This window comes from Carcharodon carcharias, chromosome 6 (genome assembly GCF_017639515.1).
Source record: "Carcharodon carcharias isolate sCarCar2 chromosome 6, sCarCar2.pri, whole genome shotgun sequence".
In the NCBI taxonomy this organism is placed as follows: domain Eukaryota; kingdom Metazoa; phylum Chordata; class Chondrichthyes; order Lamniformes; family Lamnidae; genus Carcharodon; species Carcharodon carcharias.
In genome coordinates, this window is record NC_054472.1 from 154782282 (window position 1) to 154809835 (window position 27554).

A 27554-nucleotide genomic window follows, 5' to 3' on the forward strand; every position below is an offset into this window, starting at 1 on the left:
AATTCTGCTGCTGCTAATGGCCCTCAGTGCCTCATGGTTGCCCAGTCTTGAGTTGCTGGACCTGATCAAAATCAATCCTATTTAGCACGGTGATAGTGCTGCACAATACGATGGAGGATATCTTCAATGTGAAGGCGAGACTTGGTCTCCACAAGGACTATGCGCTGGTCACTCGTACTGATATGGTCATGGACAGATACACCTGGTACAGATACAGCAGGTTGGTGAGGATGAGGTCAAGTATGTTTTTCCCTCTTGTTGGTTACCTCACCATCTGCTGCAGACCCAGCTATGTCCTTTGGGGCGCAGCCAGCTCAGTCTGTTGTGGTATGACTACCGAGCCACTCTTGGTGATGACATTGAGGTCCCCCACCCAGAGTACATTCTGAACCCTTGTGTTCAACATGGAGGAGCACTGATTCGTCAGGTCAGGGAGCTGCGGTATGTGGTAATTAGTGGAAGGTTTCCTTGCCCATGTTTGAGCTGATGCCCAAGGTGCCAGAGCCAATGTTGAGGACTCCCAGGGCAACTCTCTCCTGACTGTCTACCACTGTCTGCCATCTCTGCTGGTCTGTCCTGCCAGACATACCCAGGGATGATAATGCTGGTGTCTGGGACATTATATATAAGGTATGATCCTGTGAGTATGACTATGTCAGGTTGTTGCTTGACTAGTCTGTGAGACAGCTCTGCCAATTTTGGCACAGGGCCCCATTTGTTAGTAAGGAGGACCTTGCAGGGTCAACAGGGTTGAGCTTATTGTTGTTTCCAGTGCCTTGGCCAAAGCCGGGTGGTCCGTCCGGTTTCATTCCTTTTTGACTTTCTAGTGGTTTGATGCAACTGAGTGGCTTGCTAGTCTATTTCAGAGGGCATTTAAGAGTTAACCATGTTGCTGTGAATCTGGAGTCACACGTAAGGATGGCAGATTCCCTGCTCTATGGACATTAGTGAACCAGATGAGTTTTTACAATAATGATCTCATGGTCATCGTTCGACTTTTCATTCCAGGTTTTTTGAATTCAAATTTACCATCTGCCGTGATGGGATTTGAACCCAGGTTCCCAGGTCATTTCCTCATTCCCTAGCATAATTTATCCTATCTCTGCTTCTCTCTTCCCTTTTATATATTTATGAAAGCTCTTACAATCTGTTTTTATATTCCTGGTCAGTTTGTTTTTAATCTACTTTTTCCGTTTTTATCAACTTTTTGGGTAGCTGATTTCGAAAACACTCCCAATCCTCAGACTTTCTACTATTCTTTGCAACTTTATAAGCCTCTTCTTTAAATCTAATACCACCCTTAATCTCGTTCATAAGCCACAGACTGATCTTTCTTGCTGAGTTTTTGTTTTTCAATAGAATGTATTTTTGTTCAATATTTTGATTGTTTCTGAAATGTTCCCACTGTATATTTGCCACCATACCTTTTAGTCTATTTACCCAATCAACCTTAGCCTGTTCTTCCTCATACCTATGTAATTGGCTTTAAGTTTAAGATTCCTATTTGTGATTGGAGTATGTCACTTTCAAACTTATCATGGAATTCAATTGTTTTATGATCACCAGCTCCCAATGGACCTTTTACTATGAGATTACCAATTAACCCTGCCTCATTACACAATACTAGATCTAAAATAGCTTCTGTCGAAGGGTCATGAGGACTCGAAACGTCAACTCTTTTCTTCTCCACCGATGCTGCCAGACCTGCTGAGTTTTTCCAGGTAATTCTGTTTTTGTTTTGGATTTCCAGCATCCGCAGTTTTTTTGTTTTCATCCCTAGTTGGTTCCACAATGTATCACTGCAGGAAAACGTCCCCCACAGTTATTACATTGCCTCTGTTACACACTCCAATAATTTCTTGTTTCACGCTCTTTCAAGCAGTATAACTACTGTAGGGGGCCTATAAACTGACTCTTGCTATTCCTAATTTCCACCCTTCCTGATTCTACTTCATGATCTTCTGAGCCAAGATCCTTCTTTACTAATGTCCTTATGTCATTCTTTATTATTGGGGATACCCCTCCTTTGTTATCATTCTGTCTGTCACCTCTCATTAAGTTATTCGTCAGTTTAATATAGCATTCATTGCTCATGATCTCAGGGCATTAAAAAGCATTTGCAGTCAATGAAATACGTTTGAGGTGTAGGCACTGTTGTGAAGCAGAAATGTGACAGCCAAGATTGACCGGCAGTTCTCTAAAATGGGACTTTCTCCCCAGATAGGGGTACAAATCTTGCCCTCAGCCAATTAATAGCCCTCCAAGTGTAAAATGGCTGCAGGAAAGCTGGCTTTTTCGTGAGTGGGCTCCAGACAAACACGGCACCCTGTAAAGTTCTGCCCCAGGGCTTCGCACCAAAATCGAGGCTGACACTCCAGTGCAGCACTGTGGAACCCTGCACTGTTGGAGGTGCTGTCTTTTGGATGAGACATTATACCAAGGTCCCACCTGCATGCTCGGCTGATTATAAAGGAGCCCGCAGCACTATTTTGAAGAGGAGCAGGAGAGTTATCTCAGATGTCCTGGCCATTATTTACCTTTCAGTCAGCATCACAAAAATAGATTATCTGGTGATAATCGCATTGCTGTTTGTGGGATTTTGCTGTGTGTAAATTGGCTGCTGTGGTTCCTACATTACAGCAATGGCTACACTTCAAAAGTATATAATTAGCTTTAAAGCATTTTGAGATGTCCAGTGGTTGTGAATAGTACAATATAAATGCAAGTCTTTTTTATTTTTAAGGGAACCATATAAATATCAATAGTTGCTACTGTTAATAACATAGAAAATATGATTGTTAACTGAGCAATTGAAGGTGGTAGGACAAGTTGATAAAGTTGTTAAAAAGCATACAAACCATGGCTTTATAAATAAAGGCATAAAGTACAAAAGTAAGGAAGTTATGCCAAACATTTATTAGTCATTGGTTGGGCCTCAGCTGAAGTATAGTTTTAAAATTGGATGTGAAGGCCCTGGAGATGGTGCAGATTTACTGGAACGGTACGTAGGATGAGGAATTAAGTTATGTGCGGAGACTGCAGTAGCTGAGATTATTCCCCTTTCTCCATGCAGCTTTTATGTTAATGTAGTGAATTTTCATGCTACGTTGACAAAATCTGTTGTGTAATTAGTGAGCGAACTTTCTAAACTGAGTAGTAAGCAGGTAATTGTCTCACAACGCCATGGCTTCTCTCTTGATGCCTTGCAGCTCAGGCAACACTTACATTTAAGCATTTAAGTAGTAACAAAGAACCAACTGTTCCATCATTTCTACACTAGCAAAGATATAACCAGATTTGGATACCTGTGAGTAAAACCCTACGCAAAAGTGTATGAACAAAGATAACTGATAATAGCATGATGCAGAACCAAAAATATTGATCCAAAGCAGGTATCACCAGCCTCAAACTGATTACTTAGAACTGTACTGTGGGAGAGGACATAACAGATGGTGTGAGAAATGAAAATTCGATTAAAGTTTCTTTGTTGAAACAATGCCTTAGGGAGTTTTACTCTGTTTCTATCCCAGCACACCTGGGAGTGTTTGATGCTGACACTGGTTGCAAGAATTTGAAAAACTTTCCATTTCCACAATATTGATATTCTTTACCTTGCTGTGTCCAAAAAGAACCCAAACGGACAATTTCCTGGAACTGTGGCTGCAAATACTGTTGGATATGGTACTGAGAAAGGACGTTCTGGTTTTAGTCTGATGCTGAGTTAGCTGACCACACCACAGAAGCTGAGGCGATGCGGGGAAGGGGTGGTGGGAAAGGGGTGCTACCTTTACATCAGTACCATTGATTTAGGGCATTTTCTACGGCCAGGAATTTCCTGTCAGCGAGAGGGGGGCAGGGTCCACTGCAGATGCGTAAAATGATGCATGGTGACATCGGGCGGAACTCCCGACATCACTGCGCCCATTTAAATTTTCAGGTAGGCGGAGGCTCAGCAAAATCAGCTGTGTGCCCGCCAACCTGTCAATGGCCAATTGAGACCATTGACAGAGTCATTTAAGTAATTAACGGACCTGTCCGTCCAACTTAAGGTTGGCGGGCAGGCCAGGAGCCCTGCCAGACTTTAGATAAAGCATGAGACCTCATCCACGGGTGGAATGAGGTTTCGTGTAGGTTTTTAAAAATTTAATTGGAGTGTTTTTAGAAGTTATGGGCATGTCCCAACTCATATGACAGTGTCACGTGAGGGGACATGTCAGAGAATTTTTTTTTTTCTTATGTTTAATATTTTTTAATGTACAGCCTCAAGGAGATGAGTGCGCTTTTTCATGCGCGTGCGCGGAAGAGCGCACTCTTGGCTCAGGGAATTCCAGCCCCCCTCCCTCCCCACCGGGAGCGCATAGCGCTTCCATGCGGACGTCACGCTGGGCGGGCCCAATTGTGGGTGCCGATCAGAGGCGCACCTCCGCGCGCCCATTCTTCAACTTCCCCCCCGACGGGGAGAAAATCCTGCCCTAGGGCTCCCATTCCTGATTGTTCTCTAGTGAACACAGCTGGAGAGTGAATGTCAGTTGAGGACAGGATAGAATTAAGCTGCCATATTCCTCATGGTCAAATACCCTGCCAACACTCAATGGCTAGGACTTTATACCTTTTTTTTCCCAGCCTTCTTTCCCCCACCAGTTATGGCTGCAAAAGGACAAATTTGATAGCTTATATAGGGCCAAAGCCTTGACTCAGATGTTTAAGAAAGCACTTTGTCCAGCTACTGAAGGGGAAATTACTGAAGGGGATGAGGTACTAGAGGAGGTGCAAGAAAAAATTAATGTAACTGCACTTATCAAGGAAAGTTGACCGAGAAAAGTATAAAACTAATGTTTCCACTCATAACTGCAGATTTTATGTAGATGCAGGAGTATGTAATTGGCACTAGTCGGTCATTGCTATAAGTCCCTTATCCCCAGCTGCAGTGAGTTCCTAGTCTAAGATGCGCCAGACTGAGTTGGCACTGAGCTGAGACCATCATGAGAAATTCACAGGAAAAGAATGAAAAATCAACAGGACTGGAGACATTTTATTACACATTCCTCCTTCAGCATTTTATACTTTTCCTGTTTTTAGTTTGATCTGTGATTGCAGATTAATACTGGAAATCAACCAGAATAGCTAATGCTACTAAAAATATGCAATGTTACCGCTAAGTATCATAATCTATCACAGTCCTACAGATTGATGTCCCAGAGCCTAATGGAGAATTCTAGATCACAGGTGATATAAAGCATGTTCTTTATTGGAGAGGGAGCTAGAAACTATGTTTATTACTGCCAGGGATTATTTCATATCAGAACTAATGGAGAGTGGTAGACTATTGCAGACAATGTGCATTATAAAATGAGTAACTTGTGTGGGGTTTCCAACAGGGAGAAATTTTCAATGTAATTTTGTAATAATTTTGTATCTCAAGTATTATATCCTGAAAAGAGTGCATCTGGGCATTCTAATATAGAGAAAACTATAAACAATATTCATTATGCCAGTAATAATTTTATAATTGAACATGTTATTGAAAGTGAGCCTGTAAAATTGACTGGCTTTTGGACTGTGTTAGACTGGGAGCTCTTGTAAACCATATTCATTACATCAGAATCCATTAACATAGCGGACTGTGCACTGGGAATTTGTGTTCTAAAACAAAGTGATTTATATGTGGCCTCTATTAAAGAGAAAGCTGTAAGCAACTTTTGTTATATCAGAACATGCTATGAATACAGGCATGCAATTGATTTTATTTTTAGTTTGAATAAGAATTCTCTTATGAGAAATCTCATTATTATAGCTGTATCTTAGGGCTAATAGCCCAGGAACCAGGCCTAATAATCCAGAGAATATCAATTCAAATCCCACCCTGGTATTTTGAGAATTTGAATTCAGTTTAAAATAAAATCTGGAAATAAAAATCTTGTATCAATTAAAAGTGCCCATGAAACTGTTACATTGCCATGAAAACATAACTGGTTCACTAATATCCTTTAGCTAAGAAAATCTGCCGTCCTTACCATGTTTGGCCTGAATGCTAGCCCAGTCCCACATTGACATAGTTGACAGTTAACTGTCCCCTAAGGTGGCCAAGCAAACTACTTTATTAAGCAATTGTATCCAAGCACTACAATAAAAAAGGCCCACCCCAACTTCTTAGGGAAGAACATGATAGGTATTAAATGCTGGTCCTTTCCAGCACTTACATTGCAAGAACAAATGAGAAAAAAACTGGAAAGTGCTAGAAATGCATACCAGTTCAGTCAGCTCTCTTACTGGTTTTGAAAGAGAAAGTACAGCTTAATGTCCTGTTTACTATCCTCCAACAAAACTCACTTTCAGATGCTGGCTGACCTAATATGAAATTGCAGCATTTCCTGTTTATTGTTTTGATATAATGTGGAAAAATTTACAATATGGGGCACATGGCACTGAGCTTTTAAATCGAATGATAGAAGATTGCATGAGTCACGAATGGGGCACACTAACTCATTGTGTGAGCCCTGATATGTGCCAGGAGCACTAAATTATAAAACTTATCCCAATGAGCATGAAATTACTTTAATTCCCCTTATTAAATTAAAGATAATGTAGGGCTGAGAGAGGGCAGAATCACTTTGGTTGCCAGTAGCGTTTTGTTTAACAACCAGAGTAATGCATTTTTGAGACAGGTACATTACAGAATGAGGGTTTTTTTGGAGGGTTTAGTGAGGCAACCTTAAAAGAATCTCAGTGTCCATACTGTGCCAGAGACTGTTATAGTCAAGTATTTTAGTTACTAACAATTATTTTCATTAGAATGAAGTGTCCTTTGAGGCCTCAGCTTAATATAAACAGCGTGAGCCTTTCCAAATAGATACAGATGGATGATAAGGACTAGATCTTAAATAAATAAAACATTTCCGTAGAGTGACTTATTTATGGGTCTGGAGATCAGTGGAGCATGAAAACGGTTACATTTAATGGAATAAATAAAAGATTATATTTATCTCCTTGCTATGGTAATTGTGTTTAAACAACATGTACCGTTGTTGTAAAAAAATTCATACTGAGTTTAAACCATGCAGAATCTCTGCCAAAACATAAGAAATGCAAGAAGGCTCAAGGAGATGAGAGTGAGCAAAATAGATTTCATTGGTCCACTTTAAAGGGGAAATCTCTTCATGCAGAAGCATTTAATAAATATTGGTGGATCAACAAGTTTATGCTGTGTTTACAGCTTAACTATACAGTTTATTCAGAAGGGAAGAGGGGAAAACTGCTAAGGAATCAGATACCAGAGATGGAGATGAGGGCAAACAGACAAGTACAACATTTTAGTTCATGGCATCTTTACGAATTTTATAGATCTTTTTAATCCATTCATGGGATGCGGGTGTCGCTGGCTGGGCCAGTATTTATTCCCATCCCAATTGCCCTTGAGAAGGTGGTGGTGAGCTGCCTTCTTGAACCACTGCAGTCCATGTGGTGCAGGTACACCCACAGTGCTGTTAGGGAGGAAGTTCTAGGATTTTGACCCAGCGACAGTGAAGGAACGGAGATATATTTCCAAGTCAGGATGGTGAGTGGCTTGGAAGGAAACTTGCAGGTTGTGGTGTTCCCATGTGTCTGCTGCCCTTGTCCTTCTAGATGGAGTGGTCATGGGTTTGGAAGATGCTGTCTAAGGAGCCTTGGTGAATTTCTGCAGCACGCCTTGTAGATAGTAACATTACTGCTGCTGTTCATTGTGGTGGAGGGAGTGAATGTTTGGGGTTTGGGTGCCATTCAAGTGGGCTGCTTTATCCTGGATGGTGTCAAGCTTCTTGAGTTGTTGGAGCTGCACTCATCCAGGCAAGGGGAAAGTATTTTGTCACATACCTGACTTGTGCCCTGTAGATGGTGGACAGGCTTTGGGGTGTCAGGAGTGTGTTAGTTGCCGCAGGATTCCTAGCCTCTGACTGGCTTTTGTAGCCACAGTATTTATTTGGCTAGTCAAGTTCAGTTTCTGGTCAAGGGTTGTTGATAATGGGGGATTTAGCAATGGTAAATCCATTGAATGCCAAGGGGCGATGGTTAGATTCTCTCTTGTTGGAGATGGTCATTGCCTGACACATGTGTGGCAAGAATGTTTCTTGCCACATGTCAGCCCAAGCCTGGATATTGTCCAGGTCATTCTGCATTTGGATATGGACTTCTTCAGTATCTGAGGAGTTGCAAATGATGCTGAACATTGTACAATCATGAGTGAGCATCCCCACTTTTGACCTTATGATAGAAGGAAGGTCATTGAGGAAGCAGCTAAAGATGGTTAGGCCAAGGACACTACCCTGAGGAACTCCTGCAGTGATGTCCTGGAACTAAGATGATTGACCTCCAACAACCACAACCATCTGCCTTTGTGCTAAGTATGACTCCAACCACAGGAGAGTTTTCCTCTGATTCTCACTGACTCCAGTTTTGCTAGGGTTCTTTGATGCCACACTTGGTCAAATGCTGCCTTGATGTCAAGGGCAGTCACTCTCACCTCACCTTTAGAGTTCAGCTCTTTTGCCCTTGTTTGAATTACAGCTGTAATGAGGTCAGGAGATGAGTGACTCTGGCAAAACCCAAACTGATGTCAGTGAGCAGGTTTTTGCTAAGCAAGTGCAGCTTGATAGCACTGTTGATGACCCCTTCCATCATTTACTGATGATTGAGAGTAGACTGATGGGGTGGTAATTGGCCAGGTTGGATTGTCTTGCTTTTAGTGTACAGGACATACCTGGGCAGTTTTCCACATGCCGGGTAGATGCCAGTGTTGTATCTGTATTGGAACAGCTTGACTAGGGGTGCAGAAAGCTATGGAGCACAAGTCTTCAGTACTGTTGCCGGAATATTTTCAAGGTCCATAGCCTTTGCAGTATTCAGTGCCTTTAGCCCTTTCTTAATATTACGTGGAGTGAATTAAATTGGCTGAAGACTGGCATCTGTGATGTATGGGAGCTCTGGAGGAGGGCGAGATGGATCATCCGCTCGGCACTTCTGACTGAAAATTGTTGAAAACGCTTCAGTCTTATCTTTTGCACTAATCTGCTAGACTCCCCCATCATTGAGGATGGGGATATTTGTGGAGACTCCTCCTCCAGTGAGTTGTTAAATTGTCCACCACCGTTCCCGACTGGATGTGGCCGGACTCTGGATCTTAGATATGATCCGTTGGTTGTGGAATCACTTAGCTCTGTCTATCACTTGCTGCTTGACATGCAAGTAGTCCAGTGTTACTGATTCACCAGGCTGACTTCTCATTTTTAGGTATGTCTGGTGCTGCTCCTGGCATGCCCACCTGCACGCTTCATTGAATCAGGGTTGATCATGGCTGGGCCATGAGGTTGTGGATTGTGTTTGAGTACAATTCTGTTGCTGCTGATGGCCCACATTGCCACATGATTGCTCAGTCTTGAATTTCAAATTTTGAAATGATGAATAATGGGACACTTTTGTTGTCTTCACCCCATAGGTGGAATTTCCATCTAATATAGAACACAGCCGATTTTGACTGGAAATAAGGCAGGCAAATTCTTCTGAGTTTATATGCGATGATGATGATGATAATGCCTCACCTCACTTTATATAAAGATGCTCAAAGGAGAAGACCATAAAGTGCTGCTATAGTGAGCCATGTAGTACAGGAAGGACCTAGGTTTGTACCCAAATAAGAGTCAATGTTAATTGGTTAGTAAAATTCGAAGGATTGCATGTAGCTTAATGCAACTAGACTAGAAAGGGAGAAACAAAAACTTAATCAAACTTCCTGCCCCTAACTGTAAGTGTATGTGAGGACAGGATTTTATGATGACCCCAGAGGTAGAATAGCTTCCACTGAAGAATGGCCACTTATGGAGCTTTTACCCTGGAATGAATCACCACCTCCTGCAGAAAACCAAGTGAAAAAAAACCAACTAAATAAAGTTTACGAATCCTTTAAATAGCATACACTCTGTTCTAAATAGTGTCATGAAAAATGAAATAAATAGAAATTGAGAACATATCCTCAACAGTATTTAAGAGTATGAGAAATACCTCCCAATATAAAGCTCCAGATGTTGATATTTCAATTACTTCAGGCATGTTGCTTTCTTTGTCAATTGCTTTCTTTGACACGTGCTTTGATTCTCTTGCTGCATCGTTTCAGCATCTGACCATTTATTGAACTTGTTTTTTTCAAATTAAGTTGTTGAGGGCCCTGGCTGCTTTGCTTTGGATGGTGTCGAGCTTCTTGATTATTATTGGAGCCATCCTCATCCAAGCAAGTGAAGAGAATTCCATCACACTCCTGACTTGTGCCTTGTAGGTGGTCAACATGTTTTGAGGCGTCTGGAAGTGAGTTACTCGCCGCAGAATTCCCATCCACTGACCTGCTACTTTAGGCAAAGCGTTTGTATGCACAGTGTTAGCAGTGACAAGGGCTGGCCCTGCAGGAAGACCATCCCTGCTTTTTACACTGACCCCTTTACACACCAGCCCTTCCTGCTTCACCTGTGGCCTGCTTAACTGGTCCCCAATGAGCTCGCTCCACTTACCTGTGTTGTCAGGGCTCCAGCAACACCACTCCTCCTGGGGCCTACCAGATGACCGGTAGTGGCCACTGATTCCACTGCTGGTTGGGACTGAAGAGCTGCTGGCTTCTGATTGGCTGGCAGTTCTCTAAGGCAGGAACCTCATGTTCAAAAGCCCGGGAACCTCATGGCCTGGCAGCAGGCTGCCTAATTGTGACTTAATTTCATTAATTCCAGTCCCGGAAATGGTTGTGGTGGGGTTGTCACCGGCTCTCTAGCCAGTGGATGGGCTCTCTGCCACAATCATTAAATTCCACCCAACGTGTGTAAAATAATATCAAGTATTCCCAGTTCAGCTACAAATCAGTTAAGTGCAAAGTAAAACTCCCCCAGTGGTCTCTCCAACTTGTATAGTTTTGAGGACATTCCATACAATGATATTATCCTCCTAAAGTTTGCTGTTTTACGTTATTTGGTTATGATTAGTGATGCTTAATAAGAAAATTGAAGCCTGGAGGCTATTTCCAGAGAGTGGTCTGCTCTTGTTGGGTAAAATACATTTTGTTTTTAGAGGATCTCATTGAAAGTGCAATCATTTCAATGTAAAGTTATTATTTTTGAAACACAAAGCTTGCCTTGAGGCGGGGCCCATTCTAATTAACATGCCTTCTCGCTCCATTACACAATGTCTCAGGCTTCATCCACCCCAGAGGCACTGTTGGCATGCTAATGTGGTCAGATTGATGCATGACCTAGGTATTTAAGAGAGAAACAATGTGCTCCATTATTTTTCTTAATCTGCGGAATTTATGATGGAAAAATTTTGGTTGTTGCCTTCTATATCATTCTGTTTCTCTGAAACAGTGGTGGAGAGGGTAGATGTTAGGCGAGTGGATAGAGTGTTGATCAAACTGACTGGAATAGCACCTCTACTGAATCAGTGTAGCATTTCCATTTCCTCTGCCAGTTGGCTTTGAAGGAAATTGTCAGGTTAGTGCCAAAATATTTGTGCTATGGTCCATAATCACTATAATCTTGGTTGGCTTGCCTCAAGCCTACCTCACTCAAGGCCTGCAGAGAATGAGAAGGTTTTCATTCCTTCACCCTTGGTTGCTTTTGAAACCAAACATCAGAGGGTTTTTTTTATATAGGCAAATAAGGGAAAGTGCTGCAGGATATCATCAAGGTCAAACAAAGTCAAAGGTAGACAAGGTAAATTGCAAATTTGTGGCTTGTTTTAGCAGTTAGTAGCCTTTAGATTATCATCAGAATTATTGTTTGCAAGAGTCCCACAGTTGTTAAGCCTTTGGAAGAAATGAATAAGTAGGAGATGGTGCAATGAGACGTGACAAGCTATTTTACCTTGTCTAGGACCGTGGAACCCATGGATACTGCCAGCAGTTGAAATGGGGTAAATTCACAACCAAACTGTGAAAACAATTTTTTATTAAGAGAATGGTCACTCTATGGAGTAGGCTTCCTAGGGCAATGGTGGAAACAGTTAACACTGATCTATTCAAATGCAAATTAGATAGTTAATGTTCAGGGAATTCTTGGGATACACTGGTACACTGGACCATAACTTCCGAGCTCCAGGGCATCGTATCTGAGGGGGTGGGGTAACCCCAAAGATGCACAGGTGAATCCCGCTTCAACACCCACCCCAGCTCCTCCTCAAACACCCCTCCCCAGCCCGCCTCGGAGGTTCCCAGGTAAGGATTGCATGGCAATTACATGGGAAATGCAAGCTTCTGGTGGGCAGTTGCCCTGCACTGGGAACCATCTGACAGTTGTGATTTAAATCACAAACTTCGGGTGATCCCAGTTGTGTCACATCGATAGTTACCCAGAAAAAGTTGGAAGACTTAAAACCACTTCTAGCTTGTGGGTAACTATTGTACAGAACCACACCGATCCCACCCCCTACAGGACTCCCCTCACACCTGAGAAACACCCAGGGGAAATCCCCCAACTACCACCCCCCACCCCCCCCCCCCCCCCCCCCCCCCAACCACCCCCCCAACCACCCCGACTACTCCCGACCGTGGGACACGGGAACCTCACACAGAACTTCCCCCACCCATATCCACACCCACAGGATGACCCTCCCCACCTCCCCACCCCTCACGGGTTTCCAGCACCTCCCCACCACAGGACTTTCCCAATCCCTGACTACTTCCTCAGCCCCCCAACCTGACACCTGACCACACCACCCCTACAATGGCTGACTGAAACCACCCTGCAACACCCCCCCACCGACACACCCCCACCCCCAGCCTCCCACAAAGCCTGCAAGGCCTGACCCAACCCGACCAGACTCCTACTTCCCCAGTGCCTGATCCGACATGACAAGACCTCCCCCCAGCCCTCCAAAGGCCCGGCCACTGACCTGACCTGACCAGACCCCCACCCCAAAGGCCCAATCCAACCCCCACCCCCCAGGCCCAACCCGAAAGCACCCCCTCCTCATTTTCTACCCACTTTCTTAATACACTTACCTTGTCAAAGACCTTTAAACCTGGCCCGACCTTTAAACTCACTTGGTTTATGGCACCTAGTGCCGTAAACAAGGGAGCATGGCTTATATACTGAAACAGTCCATGTCCAAATGCAGTAAAACCTGGACAATATCCAGGCTTGGGCTGACAAGTGGCAAGTAACACTTGTGCCACACATGTGTCAGGCCATCTCCAACAATAGAGAATCTAACCTTTGCCCCTTGACGTTCAATGGCATTACCATTGCTGAATCCCACTATCAACATGCTGGGAGTTACCATTGACCAGGAACTGAACTGGATTAGCCATATAAATACCGTGGCCACAAGAGCAGGTCAGGTGCTAAGAATTGTGTGATGAGTAACTCACCTCCTGACTCCCAAAGCCTGTCCACCAACTACAAGGCACAAGTCAGGAGTGTGAAGGAATACTCTCTGCTTGCCTGGTGAGTGCAGCTCCCACAACACTGAAGAAGCTCAACACCATCCAGGATAAAGCAGCCCACTTGACTGGCACTCCTTCCACTCCGAGTGGGTTCCTGACTCCTTCACCCTATTCCCTCACATTGAAAATTGAAATACATCCTGGTGGCATCAGGATGCAGAGACACTTTTTGGGATCTTCAATCCGTGCCTGCACCCAAAGATCTCCAAAAATCTGGCCCAATGCATCTATAGATTGCTACTCGAAAACAGTGAGAGGTTTAAATATTGGTGTTAAGTCTAAGGGTGAAATTTTCCGCACCACCAGCAGTGGGATCATGGTAGGCCAGGTCACTAAATTTGGCGTGACTGAAGAAGTCAGTTTCCCACTGGCGGAAAATTAGGTTGGAATTTTGTTCTCCTGACTTTGGCAGATTAAAGGCAGTTTGGGTTTCCTGCTGATGTATGTCAGGAACCACATTTGCATTCATTTGCATCTCATGAATGGTTATTAAAAGACCAGCTTGGTGAAATTACCTTCCCGCTCCAAATATAGGGCCCGCCAGCGGATAATTAGAATATCTGTTTCACGGCTGTATATAAGCGGCGAGCACCTGGTGAGCATCACCTCTTTCATGACTTGGAGATCAGATGGCTTTTGTCTTCATGGGGACCTTGCATAACTTCACTTGAGTCCCATTAGGAAATGCTGTGCCAAGGACTAGGGAGGCAGGCAAAGGCTGGAAATGGGGATGGGTGGTAGGGTGGAAGGGTGCAGCGAAGGCTGAACAGGGAAGGCAGGCTTACCAGGGAAGAGTTGGAAGAGTGGGAAGAGTCTCCAGGGAAATGGAGTGGTGGGGCAGCAGAATGTCCCGGGAAGGGTGGGGCAGCAGACTGTCTGAGGAAGCATCTGGAAGAGTGCCCAGTGAGGGGGGAGATGGCAGAATAGTGTCCGGGGAGGGGGAGGAATTGTGTCTGGGTAAGGGAGAGGGGACTGTGCCCAGGGGAGGGGAGAGTGCCTTAGGGGGCGGTGTCCATGATGTCGATGGTGGAGTCCTGGGGGGAGAACTCAGGGTACTGGTGATAGGAGGGATCAGTCATAGTCATGGGGGAGTGGGATACAGTAGGATGAGAGTTTGATAAATGAAGATCTCATTGGGAGGGTCATGGAGGAGGACAAAACAAGTGGCTTGGATAATAGGAGGCGGCAAGGTAGGGTGGGCATGGGGACGGTAACGGCTGTCAGCTCTGAGGAATGGGAAGGCATGTGCAGATGGATCATGATAGGGCTTAGGGTAATGGGGGGGTTTTAAGGGTGATAGAGAGGAGAAGAATGGTGATATTAGGTGGGTCTATGGTGTTGGGGGGGGTATTTGGTGGGTGACGGGGAGTGAATTTGAAAGGTGACGCACCCATTTTTTCAAACTGACCTTGACCACACAGTTAGTCAATCAATGAGACACCTCAAGGTGGGAGGAGGGTCCTTTCAGGTGAGTGGAGTTCAGCACATGTGGCCAACTAAAGGGACACCCAGGCAACTGGATGCCAAAGATGTTTACTTGTGTTCTCCTCTCTGTAGTGAAGCCCGCATTGTAACAAGTTTGTTCCTGACTCATGGGTCTCATAACACTGAGTTCCCAGCAAGTTGTGGAGCTGCTGTTCATTCTGTGTGATTTGCCATCTGCTAAAGTCAGAGACAGGGATCAAGGGATGGGGGGAGATGGAATGCCTCCAAGGGGCATAGCTGATGGAGGGCAGCCAACTCACCCCTCCGCACCTCCATCCTCCTGGGTGAATGGTCATGGCTGACAAAGGATCATGCAGTTAGCCTTTCTATGCTGCCAAGGCAACAGCCTCTCTATAAAGTTTCGAGGTGGTGGAGACAAACCAAAAAATGTCAGAGTGAGGCTTCTTGCACATGGCTGTCATCACCCCAGTCAAAGAGCAATATCACCATATGTATCCATGTAAGAGCAGGAGGAACACCCATCTCTGGTCCCCCAGGATGTCCTATATCTGGAAGGGCTGGTTTGGGGTTGCTATGTCTAGACAAAGGCCAGGCGAAGGGCTTAGCACTGACATTGAGATGGAGGGAAACCTGTGCAGGACATGTTCACTTAATGTATCACTTCAATTCATTCATACACCCACTGAGGCGTCAATGCTGCAGGCAACCCTGCCTTGGTAATGGCTCTCATCCAGATGAGGAGATGAAGGGCCCGTCACATCTGCGCGCTTCTCTAATATGAGTTTTGACCACAAGGACTAGAGAAGGAATGCAGGGCTCCTGGCCTTCAATGAGTGAATGTCGGTCTGGGTGCCCTATAAATATGGCGCTAGGCTTTTTGACCCCATGAGGTAATGGCGGGGCAGGTGACTCCCTCCCCACCCTGCCACTAAATTCTCTGAACTCCTTGCAGATACATAATTAATGAGCTCAAAAGCGGATCGCCTATGATCCCCTGTCCTGCATATCGGGAATCATGCCGACTGTCCCACCTGCCACCGGACTTAGTCTCCATAATGGAAACTCCGCAATTTGTGTTATTCTGTACAGAGAGGGCAGTAAGCAGAGGGAGAGGGGGAGAGAGACAGTGAGAGAGAGAGAGAGAGAGAGGATGAAGGGCGAGGTAGAGTAATTCATATTACCTATATAAGAACTGGAATACTTCATCACAGATATAAACTTCCAAGGGTGCATCTCTTTGGCATCCTATTGCTGCCTGAAAGCCTCATTCAATCATCAGAGGTACATAACTAGATTTCCTTTGTTCCGAGTGGAATTCAAAAAAATTGTCCAGCAGCTTTCTTGATCACTAATCATCAGTGTAATATTATGGACTTTGGGAGACAGTTTGAGGCCTCATGTTTTGTGAAAACAGGGCATTAGCACCGCAAAAATAGTCAGTGGCAGCCTTCCATCTCTTAAGACGATGGTTTGTGCCATGGTGGCCAACTCTATGTAAAGCATCAGCTGGTGTGGCTCAGCAGCTACACTCTGACATGGCACTCTCTACCATATTTGCTGCAGAGGAAGACTGGGCTGACAAGGCACTAAAAGAAGTGATGCTGACAAACTTCACTCGTACAGTTTAGATTGCAGGTGTCTTGCCCCTTTATATTTAGCCTCACAATACAGTACACATCATTAACCGTAACAGGATATTGATAATTAGCAAGCATTCTGATCATACCCAGTCAAAAATAGAAAATAACAAAAGTCTGGGCTTTTTTTTATTCGTTCATGGGATGTGGGTGTCATGTTTATTTTTTTCCTATTAACTTGAGGTATCATGAATGATATGGTGTAAACAGACAAGGATGAAGCTTATATTCAAACCAGAGGAACTGAGGTTGAATCCTTCATCTGTACTGTATGAGTTCATTTCAGATATAGCATAATTATCCACAAATTCTCTGAAACTAAATGCAAGACCAGCATTTATGCCACCCCAGTTGTCCTTGAGTAGGTGGTGGTGAGCTGTCTTCTTGAACTGTTGCAGTCCATGTGTCTGAGTATCTGTTGCAAGATTGTAAAACCTTTGAGGAGTGGAGTGGATGGGGTGAACTACACCATAAAACATGAGCAGGAAACTGGAGCAATCCATAATTGTCGTCCCCAGATTCCAAGCTATCTGTGACTTATTGGGCACGTGTACTCTCTTTCAGATTTTAGGTATTTTTAAGTAGTTTTCAATGAATCATGTTCCAAACTTACTGCCATCCACTGGTCATCAAATATAACTATACTGGACCCATATATGTTAAACATTTACTTTTTTCTTATTAACTTGAGGTGAGTATCAAGAATGATATGGCGTAAGCACACAGGGATGAAGCTTATATTCAAACCAGAGGAACTGAGGTTGAATCCTTCCTCTGTACTGTATGAGCTCATTTCAGATATAGCATAATTATCCACAAGTTCTCTGAAACTAAGAAAAGGAACAAAAATCAGAAAGCATTCCCACTACCATGTGGGAAAGGAGATCTTGAGGTAAGAACAAAATAATCTTCTATGGTCAAATAATCTGCTGACACTCACTGTCTCAGCTGTTTGTCCACTACTGAGGAACCGGAGGGCAGCTAAAACCAGCCAGACTTCTCCCATCTAGAAGGACAATGGCAAAACATGCACAAATATACCATACCTAAAATTGTCCTACAAGTCACATACTTCCTGCCTTATCAAGGTGCTGTCACATTTTCGCTGGGTTAAAATCCTGGAATTCTCTCCCTAACGGTATTGTGGGAGCATCTTCACTACATGGACTGCATGTTGAAGAAGGCAGCACAGCAGCACCTTCTCAAAGTCAAAGAGGGAAGGCCAGTCAATTCCGGTCTTACCAACATCATCTTGAGAATGATTTTTAAAAGTATGCAAGATTTCACAATAATAATCTGTGGAAAATACCTTTATATTCAGCTCTCCACAGTTCTGTTATAAAGGAAACATGTGTGGTTAATACATTTCCAGCCAGGAGGTGTGTGGTATGCATGTGTTACATTTTCAGATCTCAAACTTGTAGCTCATAGGCTGTTAAATGAAAGGAAATTGTGATATGTCTCAAGAGGAAGGGTCTCCCACTCTATTTCATTATTTTTCAAGAACTCCAACTTCTGTATTTTTTCTGATTTAATTTTGTCTGCATTTTCTAAATTTTCTAAAAATCAGAAAAGGTGGAAAGGATGTGGGGAGAGGGCAGGAGAGTGACAATATGTGAATTATTCCTTAGGATAGTCAGTACAGACACAATGGGCTGAATGGCCTTCTGTGTTGTAACGATTCTATGGTTCTATGTATCTCCCTCAGCTTTCCCTTCCTCCTACTATCTTACAGGTTTTTAAAGTTCACCAGAAGCTTCTGAGAACTGTGACTCGGCATGACACATGTTGGAGTCCTCTTTTTCTGTCTGGTTTACTAGGAAACAAGCTGGTTAAAATGACTGAATTGGTATCATTCTACTTAAATACTAATTCAACTTTTACTCTTTGAATTTCTTTTGCATTATTAAGGGAGGATCAGCTTTGTCGCCGAATGCTATGATGAGTAAGAAGAGAGCACAGGAGCAAATAATCAACCTGGCTGAAGAAGTTAGCTGTCCAACATTTAACAAAACAGCCCTTTTATCCTGCCTCCGTGCTTTACCTGCACTAACCCTGAACACCGCACAGACCAAGGTCAGTGACAGTACTGTAGATATTCTTTTAATGTTATATTATTAATCATGCACAGGACATGCACTTCCTATCCAGAAACCTTAATTCCTGTTATCATGAGTTTTGAGTTGATAACTACCTCCATGAATTGGTCTATGAATATTTTCCATTCAATTTTGCTGTGTCAACAGGCAAAAGTACCAGAGGTGAGGTGAGGAGAATCTTCTTTAGACAGCGAGTTACAATGACCTGGAATTCACTACCTGAAAGGCTGGTGGAAACAGATTCAATAATAACTTTCAAAAGGTTATTTAATAAATACTTGAAGGGGAAAAATTTGCAAAGCTATAGGGAAAGGACAAGGGAGTGGAAATAATTCGATTCCTGACATAGACAGGATGGGCCAAATGGCCTCCTCCTGTGCTATATCATTTTATGCTTCATTGGTACAATTCACTTGTAGGCTGTGGTAGCTCTATGGTTCTGTGAAAGAGATCCTATTGAGAAGGTTACACACTTGATGCCTGTGGATGGCTGTGACCCCAAGGTACAGTTCAGCTTTGACCAGTCTCAGCTGGGCAGCTAGATGCAAAATGGTACAGTTAAGCTGCTGCAATCAGCAGAGTGGGAATCTGGCATTCAACAACCTCAGGGAGAAGCCAACAGCTTCAAATTCTAAAAGGAAGTGAATATCTAATGGTGAGAAAGAAAACCAAGACAAAAAGAAAAGCCTGGGAGCTGGAGAGAAAACCAAGCTTTATTTTAATGTAATGGTAACTGAGTGACACAGCGTGTTAGAAATAGGACAATAACCCTTCACATCTGTTTGCTGGGTTTAAATCCAGCCCAGACAGAGAGGATGGATCTCTGCCAAATGGAAGCATGAAGTAAAATGAATCTGGACAGCCTCAACCAGTTTTCAAATAACATAAAACAACCCATATTTGTGTACAAACTGGCACCTGGAATACTTGTAAGTTTTACAATTTTAACACGCCTGTCAAGCAAAGCTCTGTGTCAAATCATAAACCTTATCCCTAAATCCCTCGGACCAAGCTAAGATTAAAAAGTGCATGATCATCTGGTACGAGTAATGGAAATGATACCCATTCAAGTCCGTATGACTCTTCTTCAGAGCTCTGAAGAATGTTAATGCAAAATGTTAACTCTGTTTCTCTCTCCACAGATGCTATTGAGTTTTTCCAGCATTTTTTGTTTTTATTTCTGTTTTTGTGGGTTTGTCTCATGATTCCTTGGTTTCTTACTCTAGAAGAGATCTTGTTGCAGGCAATGGTCCTTTATTCAAAATACCTTTATTTACATCACTAACTATTTACAAGGTTATAGAACATCAGGACATAGCTACAGCTCCTCTCTAAGATGCTTCTCATTGATCTTCTCTCAGTGAGTGACATCACTAGCTCCTTGCTCACATTCTCAGTAGCTATTATTGGAGTTAACCCTTTATTCCACAAGGGTGGGCTGCCAGTCCCAAAGTAGAGGCGGAGTGTTTGAGAAGCATCAGGTCTTGTTGTGGGTGGGGGGGAGGGGTGGGTCTGCAGGTCCGCAGGCCTGAGGGGTGATTGGTTGCTTTGGCAGGGGTTGGGGTCAGATGCCTGGGGAGAAGTGTAGAGGGATGAGAGTTTGAAAACCACAGACATGGCTCAGAAGTCTCACATTGGGGGGAGAATTGGAGCCCAGGTGATTGGAATAAAAGTGGAGGTGGAGGGAGATTGGGGGGGGGGGGGGGGTTGGGGGGGAAAGGAGAAAAGAGGGGACATCATGTGGAATTTCTTTTGTTGAAAATATACTTTATTCATAAAACATCTGAAAGAACATTGCAAAACATTTCTAAATGGCCATCACAAAAAGTGCAATCATATTCAACTTTTACGCATGCATCATGAGGTGCTTCAATACAATCAATGAATATTACAGCCATTTCAAAATGGTCATTACAGACAGTCAGACAGTGCAATGGTATTGGAGTTATCGACATACATCATGTTGCACTCTGAGGTGTTTCAATACAATTATAATACATTTAATATTCACTACATACATTCACTGTCGGTTGTACAGCCTAAGGGGTATATACAATTCTCAGCCCCTTGGTGCACTATGGCAGAAAGGTCTGGGACACCATGGTGGATTAAAGGGATGACCCATTAGGAAGGGCTCTGGATCATTGAGACTTCATAGGGAGGGACCTTGATCCAGAAGGTAAAGGCACTCACCTTCTGGATCCAACATGTCCTCATCTCAATGAAGCTGTAGGTTATCTGAGATTCTGGAACCTCGGTCAACTAAATTTAAAGTTAAAAATCTGAATGACAATGAGACTCGCAGCCTCATTATCATATTTGAAGTTCCAATTCACTTCCTTGGACTGGATTGGTTACCTAGCCTCACAACTTCTAGACTCAGTTAAAGCCAGAAAGCCACATGATCAAGGACAGGATTGGGTTGGAAAACAGATTTTTCAGACGTTAATCCATGCCCCACCTGGCTCAAACCCACTCATTAAATGAGGTTAAAAATCAGTCCATTGGCATTCAATTACATGATGGGCAAGGATTCACAATAACATTAGAAAGGGATGGATGAGAAAATTCCATGTTCATGCATTAAGACCATTGTTAGTGAAGGAGGAACACCTCTGTAAACCTAAACTGTTCCTGACATGACCCAATAGTGCTTATTTATATTCTTGTTCCTAAAGTATTTCATACCCCAACTTAGTGATTAACATGATTTTTGAGCCTTTGTTGTATGGGATGAGAGGGTCAGGGTGCAGTGTGATTGGAGGAGGGGTCAGTTTGCAATATGATTGGAGAAGGAGCACTTGGGTGCAGTATGATTGGAGGAGGGTCAGGGTGCAGTATGGTAGGAGAAGGCGGTCAGTGTGCAGTATGATTGGAGCAGGAGCATCAGGGTGCAGTATGATTGGAGGAGGAGTGTCATGGTGCAGTATGATTGGAGGAGGAGAGTCATGGTGCAGTATAATAAAAGCAAAACACTGCAGATGCTGGAAATCTGAAACAAAAACTGAAAACACTAGAACAACTCAGCAGGTCTAACAGCATCTGTGGGGAAAAAACACAGAGTTACCATTTCGAGTCAATATGACTCTTCATCAGAGCTAAAAAGAAGTGAAAATGTGATGAAATTTATACTGTCAAAGGGGGTTGGAGTAGGTGAAGCTGGATAGAAGGCCAGCGTTGGTGGAGGCAAAGGAGAGGTAATGAAAGGAGGGAAAGGAGAGATGGTGCAGATGATTGGAGGAGGGTCATTTTGCTGTATAATTGGAGGAAGAGGGTCAAGGTGCAGTATGATTGGATGAGGTGGGTCAGGATGCAGTGTGATTGGAAGAGGGTCATGTTGCAGTATGACTGGAAGATGAGGGTCATGGTGCAGTATGATTGGAGGAGAAGGGTCACTATCACAACCACATTAGCAATGGCACGCAATTGATCAGATTTAGGTTAGGCAGTATCAATGTGTGACCAGTAGGGTAGTGGGAAATTTTGAGATTCAGGAGCTCAAAAAAGTGTGTCGGCCATATCATTTCTAAAGCTACTATTACATTGTTTTCCTATGTATTAATCATTTGAGACACCAAACGTCAGTAAAACTATGCTTTTTAAGTGAAAATTATTAGTGCCTGTCTGCATTTTATTTCGAACCATGTGAATTATTAATCTTTAGCATAGTGAGAATTTCATTATGCAACAGTTTAATTAATTCAAGCCTATTAAAAACATGAATTACAGAAATAAAAGCAAAAAACTGCGGATGCTGAAAATCCAAAACAAAAATAAAAACACCTGGAAAAATTCAGCAGGTCTGACAGTATCTGCGGAGAGGAACACAATTAACGTTTCGAGTCCCTATGACTCTTCAACAGAACTAAGGAAAAATAGAAGAGAGGTGAAATATAATTTGGTTTAAGGGGGGAGTGGGACAAGTAGAGCTGGATAGAGGGTCAGCGATAGGTGGAGATTGCCAAAAGATGTCATAGACGAAAGGACAATGAGGTGTTGACGGTGGTGATATTAGCTAAGAAATGTGCTGTAAGGGTATTTTGAGGGTAGAAAGAAGGATGAGCAAAGTACAGATAGCCCTAATGGGGGTGGGGTGGGGGGAAAGGGATCGAAATAGGCTAAAAGATAGAGATAAAACAATAGATGGAAATACATTTAAAAATAATGGAAATAGGTGGGAAAAGAAAAACCTGTATAAATTATTGGAAAAAAGGGGGATCGGAAAGGGGGTGGAGATGGAGGAGAGAGTTCATGATCTAAAATTGTTGAACTCAATATTCAGTTCAGAAGGCTATAAAGTGCCTAGTCGGAAGATGAGGTGCTGTTCCTCCAGTTTGCGTTGAGCTCCACTGGAACATTGCAGCAGGCTAAGGACGGACATGTGGGCATAAGAGCATGGTGGGGTGTTGAAATGGCAAGTGACAGGGAGGTCTGGATCATGCTTGCGGACAGACTGAAGGTGTTCCGCAAAGCAGTCACCCAGTCTGTGTTTGGCCTCTCCAATGTAGGTGAAACCGCAGAAATGACAGAAAACAGGATATGGAATAAAACTGAGTAAATAGAGTTAAGGTACGGGCCAGCCATAATGTAACTGAATAACAGAACAAGCTCAAGGGGCTGAATGGCTTACTCTTGTTCCTATGCTCCTATCTAGATGTCAATGAATGGGGCTTTGCACATGTGTGCAAGCATTCATGCATCAAGCTCTTCCTCCAGTCAATGCAAACTAGCCCAGGTCTCAAAGAGCTATTAGTTAACTAAATTAATGGCTCATATAGTACTTCTCTGTTTTTCTACAGCGTTCAAGATTAAATGTTATCAGGTCTAACAACCTGATCAATCTTCATTGCCTCAAACCAAGCTAAAGCCACTTATGCATTTACATTTAAGGAGTCAAAAGCATTTGTACCTACCAATGTATCATTTTCAATAGTGCAAATGAGTACAAAATATACATTTAGCATTTTAGCCATATCCTACTCCTCAATCCTAACCACCGTGCTGAATCTTTGAAAGACCTCCAACAGAACTTATAAAGCTTTACCATGGGAATGCCACCTGATCAGTTATTTTTTTTCCCAATGCATTTTTGGCATTCAATTGTGGCTTTAGCTAACTTCAGTTGTAACTGACCCATACATGCAATCTTGCCATTGTTTTATACTTGTTGAAATATTTATTTTTGAGGCTACTTTCCCTATGTACCTTCATAAAGACATTTAGATTTCAGCTTAACATATGTTCTATTTATGAAAAGGACATAACAAGATTTTCTGACTATGTATTTAAGTAACTTTATTTTTCTTCCCTATTATTTATTTTCATCAACTAGCACATCCCAATCGCCATTTCTGAAAGCATTCATTACACCTGAAAATTGAGCCCATTCTTACAGCATCCTGTTCTTACTGAGGGAATGCAGGCTTGCAGTGGACTGACTTGGCCTCAGCTCAGTGCCAGGGTGAGGGATTTAACTAAAGGATGCGCTTCTCTGTCCCAGTGAGCTGGCGGCACACTCCTGTATGCCACATCCTACTGCAATCTGTCCCTTCAATACTTCCAGTAGCCAACTGCATCACAATGCCAAGTGGCAACTCCCCTAGTGGAAGCTGTTGTTAGGATCGGCTCACTCCTGAAGCAGCAGGCCCATTTCCTGGATACAAACAGGTCACCCACACAAACACAGCCTGTGGGAAGGCGGTGGTGTAGTGGTATTGTCAATGGGCTAGTAATCCAGAGACTCAGGATAACGCTCTGGGGACCCGGGTCCAAATCCCACCATGGCAGATGGTGAAAACTGAATTCAATAAAAATCTGGAATTAAAAATTAAATGATGACTATGAAACCATTGTCAATTGTTGTAAAAACTCATTTGATTCACTGATGTCCTTTAGGGAAGGAAATCTGCCGTCCTTACCTGGTCTGGCCTACATGTGACTCCAGACCCACAGCAGTGCCGCTGACTCTTAAATGCCCTCCGAAATGGTGTAGCAAGCCAATCAATTGCATCAAACCACTACGAATTCTAAAAGGAATGAAACGAGATGGACCACACACCATCGACCTAGGCACCAGAAATGACAACGACAAACTAAATCCTGTCAACCCTGCAAAGTTCTCTTTACTAACATATGGGGGCTTGTGCAAAAATTGAGAGAGCTGTCTCACAAACCAGTCAAGCAACAGTCTGACATAGTCATTCTCTTGGAATCATACCTTACAGATCATGTCCCAGACACCACCATCACCATTCCTGGGTATGTCCTGTCCCACTGGCAGGACTGACCCAGCAGAGGTGGCAGCACAGTGGTATACAGTTGGGAGGGAGTCACCTTGGGAGCCCTCAACATCAACTTTGGACCCAATGAAATCTCATGGCATCAGGTCAAACATGGGCAAGGAAACCTCCTGCTGATTATCATGTACACCACCCCTCCCACCCCATCAGCTGATGAACACCACTTGGAGGGAAAAACATACTTGACCTCATTCTTCCCTCCAACCTGCCTGCTGTAGATGCATCTGTCCCATCTTCACATTGAAGATAGTCCCCATCTTGTCTAGTAGTACTACCACCATGCTACACAGGATAGGTTTGGAACAGATCTAGCGACTCAACACTGGGCAGCCATGAGGAGGGCCATCAGCAGCAGCAGAATTGTGCTCAACCACAATCTGTAACCTCATGGTCTGGCACATCCCCCACTCTACCATTATCCCCAAGCCAGGGGATCAACCCTGGTTCAATGAAAAGTGCAGGAGGGCATGCCAGAAGCAGCACCAGGCATACCTAAAAAGGTGTTAACCTGGTGAAGCTGCAATACAGGACTACTTGCGTGCCAAACAGCATGAGCAGCAAGTGATAAACAGAGCTGAACAATTCCACAAGCAATAGGTCAGCTCTGCATTCCTGCCACATACAATCGTGAATGGTGGTGGACAATTAAACAACTCACTGGATGAGGAGACTTCATAAATATCCCCATCCTCAATGATAGGGGAGTAAAGCACGTCAGTGTAAAAGATAAGGCTGAAGCATTTGCAATAATCTGCAGCTAGAAGTGCTGAGTGCATGATCCATCTTGACCTCCTCCAGAGGTCCCCAGCATCACAGATACCAGTCTTCAGCCAATTCAATTCACTCCACGTGATATCAAGAAATGGGTGAAGATACTACGACGGCTAAGGGCCCTGACAATATTCCGGCAATAGAATAAAGACTTGTGCTCCAGAACTTGCTGCGCCCCTAGCCAAGCTGTTCCAGTACAGCTATAACACTGGCAACAACTGGCTATGTGGAAAATTGCCCAGGTATGTCCTGCACACAAAAAACAGGACAAATCTAACCTGGCCAATTACCGCCCCATCAGTCTACTTTTGATCATCAGTAAAGTGAAGGAAGGGGTCATAAACAGTGCTATTAGGCGGCACTTGCTTAGCAATAACCTGCTCACTGACGCTCAGTTTAGATTCTGCCAAGGTCACTCAGCTCCTGACCTCATTACAGTCTTGGTTCAAACATGGACTAAGGAGCTGAACTTCAGGCCTAAGGTGAGAGTGACTGTCCTTGACATCAAGGCAGTATTTGACCGAGTGTGGCATCAAGAAGCTATAGCAAAACTGGAGTCAATGGGAATCAGGGGATAAAACTCTCCGCTGGATGGAGTCATACCTAGCAGAAAAGAAGATGGCTGTGGCTGTGATCTCAGTTCCAGGACATCACTGCAGGAGTTCCTCAGGGTAGTGTCCTAGGCCCAACCATATTCAGCTGCTTCATCAATGACCTTCCTTCCATCATAAGATCAGTAATGAGGATGTTCACTGATGATTGCATCATGTTCAGCACCATTCGTGACTCTTCAGATACTGAAGCAGTCCATGTCCAAGTACAGCAAGACCTGGATAATATCCAGTCTTAGGCTGACAAGTGGCAAGTTACATTTGCGCCACAAAAGTGCCAGGCAATGACCATCTTCAACAAGAAAGAAGCCAACCATCACCCTTGACATTCAATGACATTACCATCACTGAATCCCCCACTATCAACATTCTGGGGGCTACCATTGACCAGAAACCGAACTGGACTAGCCATATAAATACTGTGGCTACTAGAGTAGGTCAGAGGCTAGGAATCCTGCAGCAAGTAACTCACCAAAGCCTGTCCACTACCTGCAAGGTGCAAGTCAGGAGTGTGACGAATACTCTCCACTTGCCTGGATGAGTGCAGCACCTACAACACTCTCAAAGCTCGACAAAGTAGACCACTTGATTGGCACCTCATCCACAAACATTCACTCCCTCCACCACTGATGTACAATGGCAGCAGTGTGTACCATCTACAAGATGCACTGCAGGAACTCACCAAGACTCCTTAGACAGTATCTTCCAAACCCACGACCACTACCATCTAGAAGGACAAGGGCAGTGGACACATGGAAACACCACCACCTGTAAGTTCCTCTCCAAGCCAGTCACCATCCTGACTTGGAAATATATCACCATTTCTTCACTGTCACTGAGTCAAAATCCTGGAAATCCCTCCTTAACAGCACTGTGGCTGTACCTACACCACATGGACTGCAGCACTTCAAGAAGGCAGCTCACTACCAACTTATCAAGGGCAATTAGGGATGGGCAATAAATGCTGGCCTAGCCAGCAATGCCCACATCCCATGAATGAATAAAACAAAGAGACACTCTCACTCACACACACACACACACACACACACACACACAGACACACTCACTCTGTCATCCACCCCCCCCCACACACACACACACACACACACACTCTCACTCACTCCCACACACACACACACACTCTCACTCTTTCACTCCCATACACATTCACTCTCTCACTCCCACACACACATTCTCTCACTCTCTCACTCCCACATGCTCACTCTCTCTCACACCTGCCC

At 43.8% G+C, this 27554-nt stretch overlaps 1 protein-coding gene across 1 annotated transcript in view; it reads left to right on the forward strand.

Moving 5' to 3' along the window:
- tg (thyroglobulin) overlaps positions 1-27554 on the forward strand; it is a 463025-nt gene that overhangs the window by 315816 nt on the left and 119655 nt on the right. The window contains exon 43 of the mRNA XM_041189302.1: positions 18445-18609. Coding sequence (XP_041045236.1) covers positions 18445-18609 — 165 coding nt within the window. The remainder of the gene's footprint in view (positions 1-18444; positions 18610-27554) is intronic.